The sequence below is a fragment of the Bombyx mandarina genome, chromosome 23 (genome assembly GCF_030267445.1).
Source record: "Bombyx mandarina strain Sakado chromosome 23, ASM3026744v2".
Lineage (NCBI taxonomy): Eukaryota > Metazoa > Arthropoda > Insecta > Lepidoptera > Bombycidae > Bombyx > Bombyx mandarina.
The window spans coordinates 19,275,934-19,296,306 of record NC_143229.1 but is presented as its reverse complement, the minus strand read 5'-3'; the positions used below and the strand labels follow the sequence as shown (position 1 = coordinate 19,296,306).

The window sequence follows — 20,373 nt, the reverse complement described above, 5'->3', positions numbered from 1 at the left end:
TTCTTTTTTCTATAAGCTGATCTAATTATATATTAGACTAGATGTCTACGGCGGTTTCGACACGTGGTCAGTGTCTACAGTTGCCCGTGGGAATGAGATGTGTTTTGACGTGATAAAGTCATATAAATAGATGAACACCGGCTGCACGTACGAAAAAGTGTCACGTTCCGCCCGAGTCTGATCGTGCGAGTGAAAGCGCGGAACAAGCGATAGAGAGGCACGATCGGCCCAAACGTTGGCTTCTGACACGTTTATCTCTCTTCTCGCGTGACGTCACAGCTAGCAGTTCGAATAGTGCCGCTACTGACGTCATCACGTAAAACTGTCGTCCGTAAACCGAATTTACAATCATTTTTTTAATTAATTTTTTGTATAAAAAGCAATCTCTGTCACTCTCCTCTCACTAAATCAAGTAAATCCGTTATTTCGATTCGACTTGAAATTGAATTTCAATTTCTCATTAACCAAATTTGATGGGAGATCACGGTGGCATTCCAGTTATCGTCTTCGTAGATGACTGCCCTTATTTTTAATTATAAAAGTAAAATTTTGTTATTATCAATTTTAAAAAACATTAAGTTCAATTATATTGCTTACGATACATCAGAGATGGCGCTGATCAACATTTTTCTTTCTTTCAGATTATTCATCCTGCATCAAATTGTGAAGCTCGTCACTCTTAGTTTTGTTTTGTATTTAGCCTATGTAATACTAAAACCGATCGTATCTTTGTTTGTGGCTTGAGTAACTGTAGCTTAGTCTGAATAATTAAAATTAAGATATTTATGTTTGTACAGACACGATGGTAGCGGATAAAATTGTTACAGTGACATCTAGCGATGAAATTACTGGTGGTAGGACCTCTTGTGAGTCCGCGCGGGTGGGTACCACCACCCTGCCTATTTCTGCCGTGAAGCAGTAATGCGTTTCGGTTTGAAGGGTTGGGCAGCCGTCGTTACTATACTTGAGACCTTAGAACTTGTATCTCAAGGTGGATGGCGCATTTACGTTGTGGATGTCTATGGGCTCCAGTAACCACTTAACATCAGGTGGGCTGTGAGCTCGTCCACCCATATAAGCAATATAAAAAAAAAAAAAAAAAAAAAAAAAAAAATTCAAAACCATGAAGTATTTTTTGTTATTTTAATGACATCTAGTGGTTGGACACGCGAAGAATAAATATTCTATGTTAAAGAAAACCTAATAACAAAATATTTACAAAAATATATGTTATCAAGACAAATTGGGTTATTTATAGGAATATTACCAATTTAAAGCAGATTATTATGAGATTTATTTAATTTGTGAGAGATTTTAAACGAGATTTTAAATGTTAAAGTTATTACAGTATTTAATATTATAAAATTAAATATGTATGTACTTACTTAATTGTTGGACTTGTCGATGTTTAATTAAGCAACAAAGAAAAGAGGTTAGAAGTGTTTAAAATATGTACAAATACACAAATAAAACAGGTTTTAGAATAAAATATTAATGACATATTACGGCTTTGGCGCGCTCTTAGTTTTTTTTTTTAAAGGAATTTTATGACCTGATAATTAAGACCTTTAAATCATGTCTTATTTTAATTTATATTATTCTTATTTTTATGAAAAACTAGCGACCCGCCCTCGCTTCGCTTCGGAAACATTAAAACACACATGAAACCAAAAAAAAAAAAAAAATTAGAAAAAGTAGCCTATGTTCATCAGGGACAATGTCGGCTTCTAATGGAAAAAGAATTTTTCAAATCGGTCCAGTAGTTTCGGAGCCTATTCGAAACAAACAAACAAACAAACAAATCTTTCCTCTTTATAATATTGGTATAGATATAGATTATAATATGGAGGAAAATGAAATGAAATGGAACGAAGATGATTAATTTGAGACATTAATCAACTGGGATGAAATTAAATGAAATGATGATATGGGATGAAATTTGATCTCAGTAAAATGGTGGTCATTTACTGAGGAATTTTCAGTAGACTTTTTGGAGGAACCCGAGAAGTTACGGAAAGCGGCTTTGTTTCATTTTCCCAATTTTGTGCACTTTCGCAGATATTAAACAGCTAATAAACCACCGTTATTACACATTTAAATCTGAAGAAAAACTAAATAGACAAAATAAAAACAAATCACACAACTTCACTCCTCGCATTCCCGTCAAAAAGCCGCAGCCTTTTAGTGTGTACTCACTGTACTCTCTACCATAGATTATATTGTTGTGAAGTAATGTCTTAATTTAAATATGAATCTAATTAAAACCCGCCAGTTAACTATATAAGCGATCCTTCAATACATTGTTGGATAACCACGAGATTAATCCGTCCTTGATTCTAGAATAAAAACTTTAGAAATTAAAAACATTAGCTAGTTAGCTAAAATAATTTAAAAGAAAGTGTAGGAAACGTATCTGGTAACAAAATAGTCAAAATTCATTTAAGCAAAAGTATTTTCTAAATGTTAACTTCACTCTAAACATTAGATCAATCTCTTATAACGGAATGTTATCTCAGAACTATTTAATGCATAGATTTGTCGCGTCACACAAAAGCAATTTTATGTTTTAAGTGGTAAATGTTCAAATTATTTACAGTAATATTTTATCCTTAAACAAAGGAGAGTGTAAAGAGAAAAAAAAATACTAGCTTCCAATAGCGTAAAACATTGATTTATTAAACTAATCATAGTTGAATACATACTTGTTTGAATTGTGTGTAGTATATTACGTGAGTCCGCGATATCGGTATGCTCACAGCCGATTGTAGAAAGGGTTGCCACCTTTTTTTTGTAGATAAAGTACATTGGTTGTTATAGGTAGGAAAAAAGTACACAGTATTAAAATAAAGTACAATTTATTTTTTATTATTAAAATATATACATACATTTTTTATTACCATTGAACAAATTAGACAAGACTTTGTAACAATTAATGACAATGACATTGTTGAAATTTAAGTTAAGTTTGGTCAAAATATATTCATACTTCAGTGTAATATTTGTAAAAAAACGTGTGCTCAGGTGATGTAGTGTATTTCGCTTATCGAAAAAACACATATGACTAAACTTTTCAAAATCCCAAAGAAACCTAAACATGCCAAATAAAGTATTTTCGTGGACTTTATTGTTCACATAAAGTATAGAGTGCAATTACCTGAAATAACGGGCAATACTTTATTATAAAGTACGGGTGGCAGCCCTAATTGTGGACCCCGCTATCTAAAAATGCGCCATTTTATTTATTGAATCTCAAAATTTGCCGCGCAAACTTACTAAATTTTCTCAAACGTGTACGTGATTTCATTCCATCTGACAGAGTTTGGGGCTTGTTATACAATATATAAACGAAGAACTTACAGTAGTTGATGCTCAAATGAAATATTAAGTGTATTTTATCTATGCACTTATGCACCGTGATTGGTTTAGAGGTTAACGTGAAATTTGTTAGATTACTGTTTCATGCTTTATTGTATTGCAAATTGAAGTGGTTTTTATATTAAATAACCTAAAAATGCTGATCCTCGTTTTGTTTTTCAATTTAAACATGCGATAGGGATTCCGGAATCACTAGGTTGAAGCAGAGGCAGAAACATCATTCACCTTGAGACAATAAACACGATTACAAAATTCCACAAGCTTTTCTTCACGTTTTGGAATGTCACTAATAGGTGGCGCTGTCCAGTAATACTGAATCGCGCTATGGATTTGTACGCCGGTTTATTTAAGAAAGCTGCGTAAGTAAATTCCTGCGAGACATGAGGTTGAAAGTCGCACAGTCTTCGGACTGTGCTTGTTTTTGTAAGTAGATTGGACGCGCATCGCGTCTACTCCACTCATATTAAATATGAAATGAAATGAAATTAATACATATATTATTATGGTTATGACAAAAAAAGAATGGCAATATTGGCAAAAGCAAATGCAGAAATTTAAAGGAAAATAATTAGCTGACTGACTATGTATGTTATGTACTATATAGAGATTATAGTCATAACACTCATAATGCTGGTTAATGGTTAAATTATATACAAAATGTTTTCTACGGGTAATCCACGGAATAGATAAACTATTCCGTGGGGTAATCGATTGACGGGCCAAAATAATATAAAAATATTTATATGTATAATAACCGGCAAACTTCTTGAGCATTTGTCGACGTAGTGGGGGTAAGTTTGCGCATGGTACACTCACGTGCAAAAACATTACTTACTCTGCGTCATAATGCTATTAAATTATTAAAATCAACATATGTATTTATTTATATATTTATTAGAACATCAACAAAACATATAGGTTAATAATTGTAATAATTTAATCTTGGGGTAAAATAGATATTCCTTCTATTAAGTCAAAACTAGAGCTGTTGCCAGGTCTTGGTTCAGTTGAAGCGAAGCTGGTATTTGTAATTTTTTTTTCGTTATCATAATCTTGACCATCATCATCATCACTGTTTTCATCACCCGAGTCGCTATCATCGTGATGAGTCGACATAGGGCTCATCGGCGTAGTTTACAACTCTGTCGATTCGGTCTTCTTTTTTGTCTATAATTAATTATTTTTTGAAGATATTCGATTCGTAGTAATCGAATGTTACTTTTTTCATTTACCAGCTTCCGATTATTTTCTGTTCTTTTTTTCCATCTGAAGCCTAGCTCTTTCATAATCCGTCGTAAGCTTAATTACGAGCCATTAAAATTTATATCTTCTTTAAATTTTTCGAAGCCTTTCTACGGTACGGAGTTTCGCTGCTTGTTATGTAGTTATTATGATTACATCTTTTTATTACAGATTGAACGAAACTATCCATTCCGGTAACTTTCTTCTTCCCTGATCTTTTCTTACCCGGAGTCCGAAACACGGCGAGCAAGCCAGAGCCTTTAGCTTCGTTAATAATGCACCTAACAGTACTCACTGATGTTTTTGTTGCTTCCGAAGTCTGTTTTAATTTTTCCATATCATTCTTCCCATGTTTTATAAAGAAGCAATATACGTCGTACACAAATTTTCTACCCTTTCTTTTAAGTACTACACCAGTTTGTCACGGGATAGTGTATGTTTTATAAAAAATCAACAAACACTCAACAAATAGCAATGGCAACAAAGTCCACAAGCAATTATAACAAATAACTTAACGATTAATAACGATAGACTTTCCACTGTACGCAAGCGTACTTTTGGGAGCAAGCGGAATGAGGGCGCAGTGCGGGACGCAGGGTTCGACTGATCTACCAATAACGTGCTCGATACGATTTCCCCTGCCGTCGCGCCTCACCCTCACCACCAAAGTGATCTAAAATTCGGTTCTGCGCAGTCTAGGTCATTTGCTCACGAAGTTTGCCGATTACTATACGTAAAAATATAAAAAAAAACCCTACAATAAGGAAACTAAAGGACAATGCGCATTTTCTTAGGGCGTTTGGGCCCCTAAAAAAAGTTGTCGGGTCATGATGGTTTTAACTTAATTTGATAGACAAAGAAATATCGTTTCATATTCAGAAAACGATTTTTATATTCTCACCCAGGTTTAAGAGAAATCTGTTTTTGTCTGCAGCTAAAATTAAGTTGTTAATTGTTTTCTTCGAAATCAATAATCGCTCTCATCATTATTTACAGTATTAAATAAGTTAATTGTGGTTAATGTTTCTAGAAATAAGCCCTTACGTACATTTTATTATTATTTTATCCTCGTAATAATAATAAAATGAAATGAAAATCCGGAAGCCGGCAACGATATTGTTGTTGTTGTTTTAAATTCGCCAATAAGCAGGCAAAGAGCGTAGCCTATACAGCCTAGTCTGTCGTAGTTCCATTTTTTTTTTTTCAATAAAAACCTGGTCTACCTCTTTTTATTGATTTTTGGGAGTTTTGACGTCAACTCGATGAATAGCACATTGAGTGAGCGTGAATTTCCGCAGACCTTTTATCTTGAAAAAAAAAACAGTCACTGCTATGTTAGCCACAGTTTTATTCCAATGCCTCTATAATCGTGAGCAACGCCCGCTTCTAATCCGTAAAACGTAGTTTTAATTAATAAACACGTATAATAAATAAAATAGACAGTTTTATTTCCTACCAAAAACATCGATGTTTCGCTATCGATATTTATCGTACATCGATACTTTTAAATCGATGTTAACATCGATGTTTTTCTAATATCGATCATCCCTACCTTGCTGCTGTGCTCCCTGATTTTTCTAATTTAGTATTTTTTTCTTGTTTTTTATTGCCCTTGTAGGCAGACGAATATACGGCCCACCTGATGGTGAGCGAGTAACCGTCGCTCATAGACAGCAGCAATGCCAGGGGCAAAGCCAAGCCGCTGACTACTACACTATTTAGTGCTGTGTATCAGATTTCAGAGTCGAAATTAATTACTCGTTTTACGCGGCTTCTTAAAAGTTTGGTCTGCGTGAGTCGGATCAGGGACTAACGCACCGGCACTGACATGCTTCCGGACGAGTTTGAGAATCTGTGTGCTTAGTGCGAGTTTTTTAACGTTCTCGATAGCGTAGAAGTTAACTCAAATTTGTATGCCATTTTTTACCGAGAGCATATTTCTTACTAATATTATAACTATGATTATTAGTTAATTTATTCAGAAATATTGACAAAGGAAGGATCTTCGACCGAGTGAGTAAAATATCTCACTAGCTCAATAAAGACTGACATATGAAATTTTTTTTTAAGGCCTCATTACTGATGATCCGTATGCCTTCCAAGTTTCTCCAGGGCAAGTGGGTGAGCGTGGGCTCAGAGAAGAGTGGGATTTGCTAACAGCTGCCCGAGCGCCTCCAAAGGAGACTTAACAGCTCAAGGTCAGTGGCTTCGCGAAGGCATCTACTCCCGTGGAAGTCTTGGGCGAATTCGACGAATACAGTTACAAATATACCAGTATCCCTAAGATTACCTACTCCTAGTGCCAGAGTAGCAGGCGTCTAATAGTTAATTTAATGGGTCGGGTTCAATTCAAGCAGCATTTTTTTCCTACCTTAGCTGGTAGCCTTGAGAGGCTATGCCAGCTTAACCGAGCGATTAGGTGAGCTAACAGGGGTCAAACCTGATGACGCTGCTAACACTAGCTCTAGTAAGAACAGTGCTTCGCTGAATCTACCACCGTATCGAAAATCCGACCCACTGAGAAGATCCGGCGAGAAACTCAGTGGGCTGTGTCTGAGGGTTAATTTACTCGTCGAGCCCTCTGTCGCAAGCGACGAGTTCGGCGAGCACGATGACCGGTGCTTGAGGTACCTAAAAGCACCGTCAATGGATTGGGAGGATCCGATATGACGTGCTTTGGGCGACGCCGACTGTTTACCATTCGGTCCTCAGTATCGGGAATGCTTAGAGTTGTTGTTTGAAACTTGTATATGTTACGGTAAAAGTAGATATTGCGGGAAATGTACACCTTTTCCGGTAAATTTGCACATTTGCCTCCTCGTTTGGGTAATGTGCATTCAACTAACATTTACAATTTCAAAGAAGGGAAATGTGCATTGAATTCACAATCACCATGTCGTTTTGGTAAATGTAGGCAGGGCATACAAAATACGAAATTGCAAGTGCTAGTAATGTGGTGTACGCACCACTACAACCTAACCTACGACATATTATCTATATATTAATACGTGAAGCAAAAACTTTGTATCCCTTTTTACGAAAATTGCGCGAACGAAGGAGTATGAAATTTTCCACACTTATAGAGAATATAGAGAAGAAGTGCACAATGCTAATATTTTTTTAAAAGAATGCTTCAAAGATACATTAAATTAATAAAGAAAACACTACACACACTACATACCATGTATTTGACGCACACACGCATGCATACTATTTATTGTCAAACTTTTGTTCCTGACGTCTGTTGTCAAATTGAGAATAGATTAAATATTGTTGGTCTTTATTAATATTTTTTATAATGTAGTTTTGGCGAAATTTGTGATTACAGAAGTATAAAATACAATCATAATAGTGTACAAACTGACAATTTCAATTAATTATAGTCGAATTTCGACTACTGCGGGACCTCTAGTATATACATAATATGCAAAGAAAAGTATGTTTTGTTCGTCATTTACATTTTTTTATTACAATAATTTTCATTATTAAAGCCTTTTGTATTATGTTTATTTAAATAAATATATTTTTTACTGCAACAACATTATTAGTTTATTTGTATTTACTGTAACTTTTCTTAAAACATGAAGGTAAGAGTAATAGAGTTTAGTGTAAAAGTGAAATAAACAAAAGGCAATAAAATTTATTAGTGAAGTATTAAATAAAGATTAGTTCATCGGACAGTTGTTATTCAATTAGTAGTAGTTTATTTAAAAATTAAAAAACAGTTACAATTTTTTTTTGTGAGTGGGGGGGGCTATACATTAAGTACATGTACTATTTTCTACATGGATACCAAGTTTCAAGTCAATCGGATGCACGGTTCAGTAGTTATAACGGAACATCCGTAAAAACCACTGTAGATTTATATATTAGTATAGAGTATGAAAATAAAAATCGCGCTAGATTAAAACGTAAAACTTCTGTAATTCTGTTAAATAAGTCATAGATGCCTAAACTCTAACTTGTAAAAAACGGCCAGTTGATCGGTAGTTTGATACTATACAAGCCCTATACAAACCTTTACAGAATTGTGAGAATTTTTGTTTCAACACATAGTACACCTGTGGGAAAAATTAAAAACAATAAAACTGACTATCGATATATTCGCCTATTGTTTTCTTGATAAATAACCTCAGTCAATAGTTACCTCTTGGGTTGAACATAGTACCTATTTAAAAGTGTGCAATAATATTTAAATAATTTGTTATGTGTTCATTGTTGTTGGTTCAAGAAAAAAGATAAGTTGGTTAACCCACTTTGAAACTCTTTGATGTTTTGTACTCTCGACAACTTTCTGTGAAAATTCATGAACAATTTGGCTGATTTTCGTTTTTGAGACCGGCTGCTTGGTGCGTAATTTAGTTCTTATCGCCATTTTTTTTTATTGAGCATAGTAGTTGAAGCTTCAACAGACGGCGATAATAGAGGATTCAAACTTAACATACAAATGAATACCTCAAATTGCCTAATGAGTACTTATTTTGCCACTAAATAGTTTAATTTAGTCATCAAAGTTTTATAACTTATTAAACATATTAAAAAGTTAATTACCTAAAGTTACCTACCTACCTAACAACTAAATAGTGCCAGCCCTGTCGAAAAACTCTATTGTCCCGATACCTACGTAACCCTGATTCGCCCCAAAGCCAAGGTGAATCGGGTCAAGCTAGTTTTTTAAAGTTTTTGTGTATATTTTGTAATGAACTATGTGAAATGTAAAAAACCACTCACCATCAAGTGGGCCGTATGCCTAAAAAGGGTAATAAAAAAAACCCCCGAAGTCTCAGTAAATAACCACCATTTTACAAATCACCAATTAATTTCATCATCACCGATACGTTTAACTACGAACCAATTGTTTTTACAGTCTCTCTGAAAATAATTCCTGAATACAAAAGTGCAATGCTGTGGAAAATTTTCGTATTAATCTTATGCGGTAAGTAATAACAAGTACATACATGTTTTTTTTTTATTACTTAAATGGTTGGACGAGCCCACGGCCCGCCTGATGTTAATTGTTTACCAGAGCCCACGGACATCTACAACGTAAATGCCGCCACCCATCAATCATCAACTGATTCACGGCAGAAACAGGCAGGGTGGTGGTACCTACCCACGCGGACTCACAAGACGTCGGTTCTCTTTTTTGGTAAAATTTCGTCTTCTTTTTCGATCAGGTGCGAGCGTGTATTGCGTGCCGGTCATACCTGAAGACGTACCGACCGCTTTCGCCGCCATATACGGTTTCTTCCCTCCCATTCGTAAGGGTAAGTTCTGCAACTAAATTCATTAGCATGGCTTAAACTCCTTAAACATTATAACATAAAAACTTTCAGTGGCCAAGCATTCCAGGTAATTAAGCCTGATTGCTTTGGTGGCAACACCCGATTTCGGCTCAAATTTTGTTTTATTGTAGAGAACGTTAAAAAACTCGTATTAAGCACACCGGTGGTAGATCCAGCGAAGTACTGCTCTTGCTAGAGCTAGTATTAACAAGTCCTCTCAAGTCAAGGCCCGTGCATTCTATTACCCGTTCATGTGGAATAATAGTCCCTTAAGCTTCCAAGGATTTGATAGGATTATAATTTGCGTAATTACTGGTGGTAGAACCTCTTGTGAGTCCGTGCGGGTAAGTACCACCACCCTGCCTATTTCTGCCGTGAAGCAGTAATGCGTTTCGGTTTGCAGGGTGGGGCAGCCGTTGTAACCTTTGGGTCTGCGGAGGGACTTCGGTTCCCTCTGTATTTTGTACCGAATGTTCCATGGGGAGTGCTCTGAGGAATTGTTCGAGATGATACCGGCATCTCGTTTTTACCATCGCACCGCCCGCCACCAGAGTAGAGTTCATCCATACTACCTGGAGCCACTGCGGTCATCGACAGTGCGTTTCCAGAGGTCTTTTCTGCCACGTACCATCCGGCTATGGAATGAGCTCCCCTCCACGGTGTTTCCCGAGCGCTATGACATGTCCTTCTTTAAAAGAGGCTTGTGGAGAGTATTAAGCGATAGGCAGCGGCTTGGCTCTGCCCCTGGCATTGCTGAAGTCCATGGGTGACGGTAACCACTCACCATCAGGTGGGCCGTATGCTCGTCTGCCTACAAGGGCAATAAAAAAAAAAAAAAAAAAACTATACTTGAGACCTTAGAACTTATATCTCAAGGTGGGTGGCGCATTTACGTTGTAGATGTCTATGGACTCCAGTAACCACTTAACACCAGATGGGCTGTGAGCTCGTCCTCCCATGTAAGCAGTAAAAAAAAATTTCGACCACCCGTAGTACTAGGACCACTAGTAATAGTAGGATTGTTCACAGTCAGCGACCATCGGTTCGGATTCGGTTTTCGTTTCGGAAACCACGCTGATCTCCAAGTTATATACGAATTCGGCCCCCAGCTGATCACGAAGCCGCTACGAGCCGTCTCCAGTGAGTTCCGCATTTTGTACCATTTCCAATGCTTAGTGTTAATGGCACTGTTCAATCTCATTGAGTTTCTCACCGGATCTGCTCAGTGGGTCGCGTTTCCGATCCGGTGGTGGATTAAGCGAAGCGCTGCTCTTGTTAGGACTAGTGTTAGCGACTCCTGGTCTGAGCCCCGAGAGCTCACCTACACGCTAGGGTTACGCTGATATAGCCTCTTAAGGCTATCAACTTAGATAGGAAAGTGGTAGGCAGCGGCTTGGCTCTGCCTCTGGGATTGCTGAAGTCCATGGGCGACGGTAACCACTCACCATCAGGTGGGCCGTATGCTCGTCTGCCTAAACAAGGGCACTAAAAAAAAAGGAACTATCTTTTTACGGCCCACCTTGTGGTAATTGGTTACCGTCGCCCATAGACGTCAGCAATGCCACGGGCTGAGCCAAGCCGCTGCCTTAAGTACTCTCCACAAGCCTCGTTTGAAGAAGGACATGTCAGAGCGCTCGGGAAACACCGTGAAGGCGTACCTACGAACTCATTAATATTATAGTTTTCATCATCATCATTTTAGCCTGTCCACTGTACACTGCTGAACCTGAATAAGCCTCCCCAGTCCAGTGCGGCCGTTCTATTGTCACCTGGATCCAGTGTGACCCAGCGATTTTCACTAGGCCTTCGGTCCATCTGGTTGGTAGCGCGCTTGCCAGTACGTGGTATCTCGAGGATCTTTCTGCCCCATCCGCAGTCCGATCTTCACGCTATGTGACCTGCCCACTGCCACTTCAGCTAATCCTACGGGCTGTTTTTTTTAAATTATTGCTTAGACGGGTCATCGAGCCCACAGCCCACCTGGGGTTATGTGGTTACTGGAGCCCATAGACATCTACAACGCACATGCGCCACCCACATCGAGATATAAGTTCTAAGTCTCAGCTTAATTACAACAAAAGTATGTCAGCAACTTTGGTACACGCACTGCCGCTTCAGCTTGTATAATCCTACGGGCTGTGTCAGCAACTTGGGTTCTATGGATGTCCTCCTCATTACTGATTACAGTTTTACTTTACAGGAATCAGGTCTACATCTCACCGAGAGAGAATACGTCGACCGATCTTAGACTTTCTGATCAAGACCGGACTCATTAAGAAGGCTTCGTATAGATTTAGTGTTTCAAGCGATTGTGACGACGAACCCCGTTGATAAAACGAAATGTTTTTGTTACGACTGCTCTGGGGTAGACCGGTATTATAAAAGAGTGGACTGCAATAATTGGTAAATTTATAAAAAGAGTAAAACAAGTAAGTGTCGCGGGCGGCGTTGCTGCTTGTTTTACTCTTTTTATAAATTTACCAATTATTTGTCCACTCTTTTATAATACCGGTCTACCCCAGAGCAGTCGTAACAGCTTTCGTATTCTTTTTTTTGAAGCATGGCCATCGACCTCTTCCGTCGCCATTGTTGCCAGTATCGAGCTCATAGACAATAATTTAGCGTTTTATATATGGAGGATAGATAGAAGGAGCACCATCTTGATGTATTAAAAAGTGTCCACTGAAAAGGAGCCAATTAAGGTGGCGCCACAGTAGCAAGTGGGAAGATTTAAAAAACAGCGCCATAAACTATTGGAGTAGGATATTAAATTAAGACTGGAAAGATACACTTCCTACGTGAATAGTAACAAAAATAAATAGTTTAGATTATTAAATAGTTATACATGTTACGAAAAATACTAAATTATTCAACCCGGCACACTTCACTCTGCTTAAAACTGCTATATTCGTATCATTTCCACTTCCTACACTAGAGCTATTTCGGTGAGTTTTCCAACAACAACTTGCTGTTTACAGGTCGACACTTTTTCAATATGGCCCCTATACAAGATAGTGCTCCTTACCTCGACCCAACACGTCGGTACGGATCCTTCCATTCCATTAACGGTGCTTTTAGGTACCACAACTGCCGGTCACCGTCCTCGTCGAACCCGTCGCTAACGACGAAGGGCTCGACTAGTAAATTAACCCACAGACATAGCCTACTGAGTTTCTCGCCGAATCTTCTCGAAGCGAAGCGAAGCACTGCTCTTGCTAGGGCCAGTCTTAGCGACATTCCCGGTTTGAACCCCGAGAGCTCAGCCACACGCTAAGGCGAAGCTGGAATAGCTTCTCAAGGCTATCAGAATATGTAGGAAAAAAATCCTCTACCCTCCATAGTTTCATAGTTATAAATTAGGCACAGGATTCGCTATCAAACACGTAACGTCAGAGATAAATAATTCGTATTAATTTAATATTTTTTTTGTAAATAAAGTATATTTTTTATATATATCTAGTGTTTTTTGTTTTATTTATTTAGTTATTTTTATTTCTAAATCTAGAAAGGTTTGTCACAATCGGTTAATGGTTTAAGAAAACAAACACCCAAACAGATAGTCGCTTTAATTATACATTCTTTTATGGTTTAGTTGGGTGGACGACATCAGAGCCCACCTGGTGTTAAGTGGAGCCCGTAGACATGAACAAAGTAAATGGCGCCTCATACGCCGAGACATGACTTTTGAGTCTCAGTTTTTACAGTACAACGGCTGCCCCGCCCTTCAAACCGAAACGCATTACTGCTTCACGGCAGGGGGATGGCAACTGCTCATGATGGCTCACAAGACGCTCTACCAAAGGTTAAAACATCAATATTCTAACGTACCCAATTGAAATAACGAAAATATATTTTTTTGTAATTTTATTTTTACTTGCGTACAAGTTTCTGTAAAATACGATAGATTTCACTTATTTTTTATGAAATAAAACACATGTTTCATATTCGTTTAGTTTAATTTTATACAAAAAATCCGTTTCGTCAAAGTACACACACGTAAATGAGCAATATTAAAATATTTCCCGCTATATTTAACTATCGGCTGCTACACTGTTCAAACTAATCAAAATGGCCGTCAATCGTGCGAGTAAATGCAAGAATAAAAACGTGTTTTAACCCTTATTATATAAGATATACAACGTGTTACAAAATACCCCGTAATAAATATAATTAATTATCAAAGCTTAAAATTATTGACAACCCTAGTAAGCTGGCATGTCAGGGAACCAGATAATTTAAGAGAAAGGCATACGTGCCTATTTTACCTAATAATTGTCTACTTTAATAGTTTTTCTATTTTTCATTAATAAATCATTGCTACGTACAAGGTTGTCATTATACTTGGGTACTGGCCTAAAAATTACAAAAGTTGGAAAAAAAATATGTTATCAATTTGAAATCTTTCCGCGAATTAGGTAGAAATGTAGGTACATGTAGGATTGCACATCAGTACAAATAGTTATATTTTTTTATTGTTTTGATACAGCGTTACTACGGTTCTTAAATCTTGTGAATGGACTCGCTATTATAAGCCACATTTAACCTCAATTCGGCTTTACGGGTAGTTTTGTAACACCCTGTATAGTCATGTGATAGTGCAATGTAAACTTGCAAATAATATTATCTCGTCGAACACGTAAATTAGCCCACAGACACAGCCCACTGAGTTTCTCGCCGGATCTTCTCAGTGGATCGCGTTTCCGATCCGGCGGTAGATTCTGCGAAGCACTGCTCTTGCTAGGGTTCGTGTTGGCAACGTCGTCAGGTTTGAGCCCCGTGAGCTCACCTACTTGTTAGGTTACGCTGACATAACCTCTCAAGGCTACCTACCAGCTTAGGTAGGAAAATAAATAAATATTGGTTTATCACTTGCTCCTGGCGACAATTGTAAGCAACAAGTTATTTAATCCTTCATCTTCGAAGTCGTCTGAGAACATGAGCTAAATACGTATTTGCTTAGAAAAAAATGTTACTCGTTAGGATTTTGAAGTTTTTTTTTTATTGCCCTTGTAGGCAGACGAGCCATACGGCTCACCTGATGGTGAGTGGTTACCATCGCCCATGCACTTCCTACTATTCCAAAACGAAAGCCAAGATTCTGGAACAGTGGAAGTTTTATTTTATACGCTGCGAACTGAAATCTACTTAAATAATTCAAAATTGCCATTGAAAAAACAGAGACCAATATCCATAACGCGCGCCATTGAAGGAACCACAGACAAGGAATTTGGAAAACGAAAAAAGAAAAAAAAAACAAAACAATACTCATAATAAATTGTAATTAAAAAAAAACAATATTTAATTACACAATAAACATTAGTCTTTTACATAAATGGCAAATATATTTTTGAACATTAAAATAATTGAGTTGAAAATTAAAAAATTGTGTCTACACATAATTTACACATAAGCCACTTTATAAACGTCATTATCAAGAAACACCACAGCGATTTATATGTAGTTTAGGTAAACGGTTAATTAAAGAGGATCGTAGATTAAGATAGGGATGCTGGTACGCACGCTGGAAGTTAACTACATCTTAATATTGTTACGCCGGTAAGAGTAGCGCCATCTGCCGCCGAATAGTCGAACGAATACCGAAGAATCTAGTAGCACCTAGAACGCTCGAGAAGTAAAACGCCATCTATTGTCAGATAGCGGAAACACAATACTAGAGATGTGTGGAATATTCTCAATAATTCTAGGGATGTGGTATCGGCTATAAAAGCGTTGCAGGGATAGCACGCAGTCAGTTAGTAATCGGAACTACTCGAAGCGAAACAGCGAACGGATCACCTGAAGCGAATCGGAACAAGCGAAATGAGAGTTTTAAAGTGTTTGTTAAGTGTTTTAAGTGTTCTAAGTGTTGAATATAGTTTTAACTTGTGATTCAGTAGAATTTTTATTTAACCCGAACCCTAGCGCGTAGCAATATATTAACATTGACATTTATTTTAAAGTACATTGACGCGTTGGTAGCGCTCGCGGCGTGAACGTTGGCGGCGGACGGGTAATGTATGACGTAGGGCAGTCGCGCCTGTCTTTGGTTACAGAAAGTTTGCCGATATGAAGTTTCGCATTAGTCGAAAGTAGTTGTTGGGTTAACAGAAACTTCCGCATCTTGATGTCGATGAGGAGTTCGAGTGATTGACAGATTTTAGAGGAAACGCCTCACGCATGAGACGTCTTGTCGCCTCTGGGCGCCATCGAAATAAACAGAGGCACGTGCCAGCTTAGATGCATAAGCTACAATATAATTGATTTCCAATTATTTAGGAATGTAAATAGGGTTTCAGCGCTTTACGGAATGCTAAGTCAAATGTTGGTTGTTTTTAGTTAAAAAAATTATAATAATTACAAATTCAATTTAAAATGTCTTTGTCGATTACTAATATCACACGATCTGAGAAATTAAATACTCATATCTGTTCGCTAAGATCTCTTTTACACGTGTCTATGCGTTGACGAACACGGGGGACGGGGGGTTGGGGGGAAGAATGTTAATGGTCGCCATTTTTTTTCCCGCTCTATTCAGCAGCTCATAATACACAACTCCCTTCAAGAGGGGTGTCTAGGATTTCCTCATTTCTAAAGGGGTCCTAGTTGTAAAAGTTTGCACGCCACTGGTTCATACAACAGTTTCATAGTCTCCGATATACAACCGCCTACGTTCTCTTTGTATATCAAGACCTATAGCGGCGGGTGCTTCGCCCCCACGCCGGTACGACAGGGACCGATACCTAACGCCCTCATCACGTTATAGGTTATAGTTTGATTTAGATGCAATGCTCTGTAGATAACGATATTAAATGACAACTTATTTATAAAAACAATTCGATCGACTTGTGAATTTATTTAAATTAACCTTTTAAAACTCAATATACTTAATATCTATTAATCAGAACGTTATTTTTCTTTCGAGTGCACGTCGTGTGGTGGTAGGACCTCTAGAGAGTACGCGTGGGTAGGTACCACCACCCTGCCTATTTCTGCCGTGAAGCAGTAATGCGTTTCGGTTTGAAGGGCGGGGCAGCCGCTGTAACTATACTGAGACCTTAAAACTTAGATCTCAAGGTGGGTGGCGCATTTACGTTGTAGATGTCTATGGGCTCAAGTAACCTCTTAACACCAGATGGGCTGTGAGCTCGTCCACCCATCTAAGTGTGTCCGACCTTATATCAGCGCACGGTCTATAGGCAGCGTTCGTTGGCCCCAAGTGACGCAATACGCAGTAAAAAGCGCGATTTTGTGCGGTACACGTCATTATCGGATTATTAATTGAATTTTCTGATGTAAAAACATCCCACGTGTTTTTCTTTTTTTTTACAGTTAATAAAGGCTTCCTTCGGTCAAGCGCGAATTTCAATGTCTTGCATCGTTAAAATTACATTACAAAATTATACACAAATTAATACTAATACTAAAAACGTAACGCTAATGTACAGATGTGTTCGGGAGTGACGAGGGGACGTGGGGGACCGCAGTTTCTCTACAAGGGTGTCCGTGGGTGCGGCCCCCCACCCATAGGAGCGGCCCCCCCACCCATAGGAGCGCCCCCCTACCCGTGGGAGCGTCCCCCCGTACTAACTTTCCCGGCCGGCCCCCCGGGACGCGCTGGGCGGCAGACTCTGCGGACTGGACGAGAACTGGTTCACCATTTTGTTCTGCATCATGTTGAGGAGGAGGTCAGAGTACTGCTCGATCAGCGACATGGCTGGATTCGTTGCGTTGACCTCTGGAATAAATGATAACCGTGAGTGTAAGTCGCATTATGAGTGGAGGAGGGTGTCCATATGGGGGGACATGGCTCGTGGATGATTGCCAGCATTCGGCCGTGGTCAGCATATACAGGGTGTCTCAGAAAGTATGGAGAATCCTGAAACACCTCATAGTAGAGCTATCGGGGCTCGAAATAGGCTTATCCATTCTTTCTGGGACACCCCGTATATACAAAAGTATATTATTACCAATTTAAGCTTTCGATAATTTTAAATTAAAACTAAGAGGACTCCAGTCTCGAGGTGAGCGAGATAACCTCGGACCCTTGGAGTGTCTACGGGTGCAAGCAGGTCCTCTTTACTTTTGTACTGATGTTTCACGAGGAGTGCTCCGAAGTGTTACTCGAGATGATTCCGTCCTCTGATACAAAGAACCATTCCCCCGCATAATCCGATTCTAGAATATGCTACACTAATAATCCAACGAATAATGTGTTAAAATACTATACCTTTAGCAACTAAATTTTCAAGTTTCTCTCTTGTGGAGTCCACATCGAGTAGCCCCGCGTCTCCCTCGGCGGGGGTCAGGCTGTGGGGTCCCGCATCCCCCAGCCCCCCCGCGTCCCCCGGCCCGCCCCCCGACACGGCGCTGCGGAGGACCTTCTGCGTCTCCAGTATCGCGGCTTCCAAACCTACAATTCAAATACAATATAAATACTTTTAATTTCGTAATAATTAGAACTCGTATCTTTTCAATTTTATTTCGTATCAATATAACAGACTACGAAAGGCTATTTTAGAAATTATAAGTAACCGTAGCCGTACTCGTCCGCTTCGCTGGGCATTTACAATTAACATTATTATTTATTGTCATTATGATTAGGGAGACCAACACTCATATAATACCAAGTTTCAAGTCAATCGGATGCACAGTTCAGTAGTTATAACGGAACATCCGTAAAAATCACTGTAGATTTATATATATTAGTATAGATAATGTTTATTGGAGTATAGCACAAGTATATACGCAATTAGCATTTTTATTGCATTGTGTATATGAAAGGCTCAGGCAAAGATTATCTGAAATTTCCAATTTTATGGCCGTTACAGTTTGGTACAGGTCGGTGGTACCCAGCCGTGGGGACCGGGGGTACCTCTGCGGGCGGTCGACTTGAGAGAATCAGAGCCGCATTGACTTGATTAATAGCTGTACAGATTCTATTATAAAGATCTTGTAAATTAGAGACGTACTCCCAGTCATTTGGGTCGGTGACCACAATGGATTTTAGTTTGTTATAAACTTTTAATTTTTTTCTGGTGGTAGGACCTCTTGTGAATCTGCACGGGTAGGTACCACCACTCTGTCCACCAAGTTCAAAAGCCCGCCAAAAAGACATTCGATATAAGGAAAGCCGAAATGGAATGCGCGGCGCGTGTGTGTGCGACGCGAGTGTGCGGCGCGTGCGTGCGAAAGTGTGTGTGCGACGCGAGTGTGCGGCGCGTGCGTGCGAAAGTGTGTGTGTGCGACGCGAGTGTGCGGCGCGTGCGTGCGAAAGTGTGTGTGCGACGCGAGTGTGCGGCGCGTGCGTGCGAAAGTGTGTGTGTGCGACGCGAGTGTGCGGCGCGTGCGTGCGAAAGCGTGTGTGTGCGACGCGAGTGTGCGGCGCGTGCGTGCGAAAGTGTGTGTGTGCGACGCGAGTGTGCGGCGCGTGCGTGCGAAAGCGTGTGTGTGCGACGCGAGTGTGCGGCGCGTGCGTGCGAAAGTGTGTGTGTGCGACGCGAGTGTGCGGCGCGTGCGTGCGAAAGTGTGTGTGCGACGCGAGTGTGCGGCGCGTGCGTGCGAAAGTGTGTGTGTGCGACGCGAGTGTGCGGCGCGTGCGTGCGAAAGCGTGTGTGTGCGACGCGAGTGTGCGGCGCGTGCGTGCGAAAGTGTGTGTGTGCGACGCGAGTGTGCGGCGCGTGCGTGCGAAAGCGTGTGTGTGCGACGCGAGTGTGCGGCGCGTGCGTGCGAAAGTGTGTGTGTGCGACGCGAGTGTGCGGCGCGTGCGTGCGAAAGTGTGTGTGTGCGACGCGAGTGTGCGGCGCGTGCGTGCGAAAGTGTGTGTGTGCGCGTGTGTGCGGCGCGTGTGTGCGGCGCGTGTGTGCGGCGCGTGTGTGCGGCGCGTGTGGGCTGCGCGTGTGTGCGGCGCGTGTGTGCGGCGCGTGTGTGCGGCGCGTGTGTGCGGCGCGTGTGCTGCGCGTGTGTGCGGCGCGTGTGTGCGGCGCGTGTGGGCTGCGCGTGTGTGCGGCGCGTGTGTGCGGCGCGTGTGTGCGGCGCGTGTGTGCGGCGCGTGTGCTGCGCGTGTGTGCGGCGCGTGTGTGCGGCGCGTGTGTGCTGCGCGTGTGTGCGGCGCGTGTGTGCGGCGCGTGTGTGCGACGTACCGCTGAGGTCGGCGGCGGCGGCGGGCGCGCGGCGCAGGCTGGCGTACAGCTGCGCCACCTTGCCGGCCGTGCGGGTCAGCTGCTCCGTCAGCGCCGCGCACAGCTGGGACGACGACGCTGCCGCCGACACAACCACTGAGCTCATTATTTACGATAGTCATAAAGTACCACGCGGATACTCGGCTCTAAACTAGGGGTCCTTGTACTTACAAACGGACGTATTGCGTAATTACTGGTGGTAGAACGTCTTGCGAGTCCGCGCGGGTAGGTACCACCACCCTGCCTATTTCTGCTGCGAAGCAGTAATGCGTTTCGGTTTGAAGAGTGGGGCA

The 20,373-nt window shown here is 40.4% G+C and overlaps 3 protein-coding genes across 19 annotated transcripts in view; 2 read left to right on the top strand and 1 right to left on the bottom strand.

Annotated features, from left to right (window-relative positions):
* Positions 1-3,516, top strand: part of LOC114249779 (fatty acyl-CoA reductase wat) — a 51,485-nt gene extending 47,969 nt beyond the window's left edge. Inside the window, exons 15-16 of the mRNA XM_089737310.1 lie at positions 642-847; positions 1,117-3,516. Of these exons, the coding sequence (XP_089593436.1) occupies positions 642-744 (103 nt within the window). The 3' untranslated portion in view covers positions 745-847; positions 1,117-3,516. The remainder of the gene's footprint in view (positions 1-641; positions 848-1,116) is intronic.
* A 5,918-nt stretch (positions 3,517-9,434) lies between these two features.
* On the top strand, positions 9,435-12,351 carry LOC114249798 (uncharacterized). The gene is made up of 4 exons (XM_089737443.1): positions 9,435-9,553; positions 9,795-9,884; positions 10,932-11,042; positions 12,103-12,351. The coding sequence occupies exons 1-4, from the start codon at positions 9,520-9,522 to the stop codon at positions 12,231-12,233; spliced, it is 366 nt and encodes a 121-aa protein (XP_089593569.1). The 5' UTR covers positions 9,435-9,519; the 3' UTR covers positions 12,234-12,351.
* A 2,813-nt stretch (positions 12,352-15,164) lies between these two features.
* Positions 15,165-20,373, bottom strand: part of Wdr62 (WD repeat domain 62) — a 106,706-nt gene continuing 101,497 nt past the window's right edge. For all 17 annotated transcript variants that reach the window (XM_028183503.2, XM_028183501.2, XM_028183509.2 and 14 more), the window contains 3 exons: positions 20,042-20,158; positions 18,130-18,312; positions 15,165-17,637 (listed from right to left, as the gene is read on the bottom strand). In XM_028183503.2, the coding sequence (XP_028039304.2) occupies positions 17,486-17,637; positions 18,130-18,312; positions 20,042-20,158 (452 nt within the window). In that variant the 3' untranslated portion in view covers positions 15,165-17,485. The remainder of the gene's footprint in view (positions 17,638-18,129; positions 18,313-20,041; positions 20,159-20,373) is intronic.

Coding starts and splice junctions, on each gene's coding strand:
- LOC114249798 (XM_089737443.1), top strand. CDS start 9,520: ATGCTGTGGAAAATTTTCGTATTAATCTTATGCG. Junction 9,554..9,794: donor TTTCGTATTAATCTTATGCG/GTAAGTAATAAC, acceptor TTTTTCGATCAG/GTGCGAGCGTGTATTGCGTG. Junction 11,043..12,102: donor GCCGCTACGAGCCGTCTCCA/GTGAGTTCCGCA, acceptor TTTACTTTACAG/GAATCAGGTCTACATCTCAC.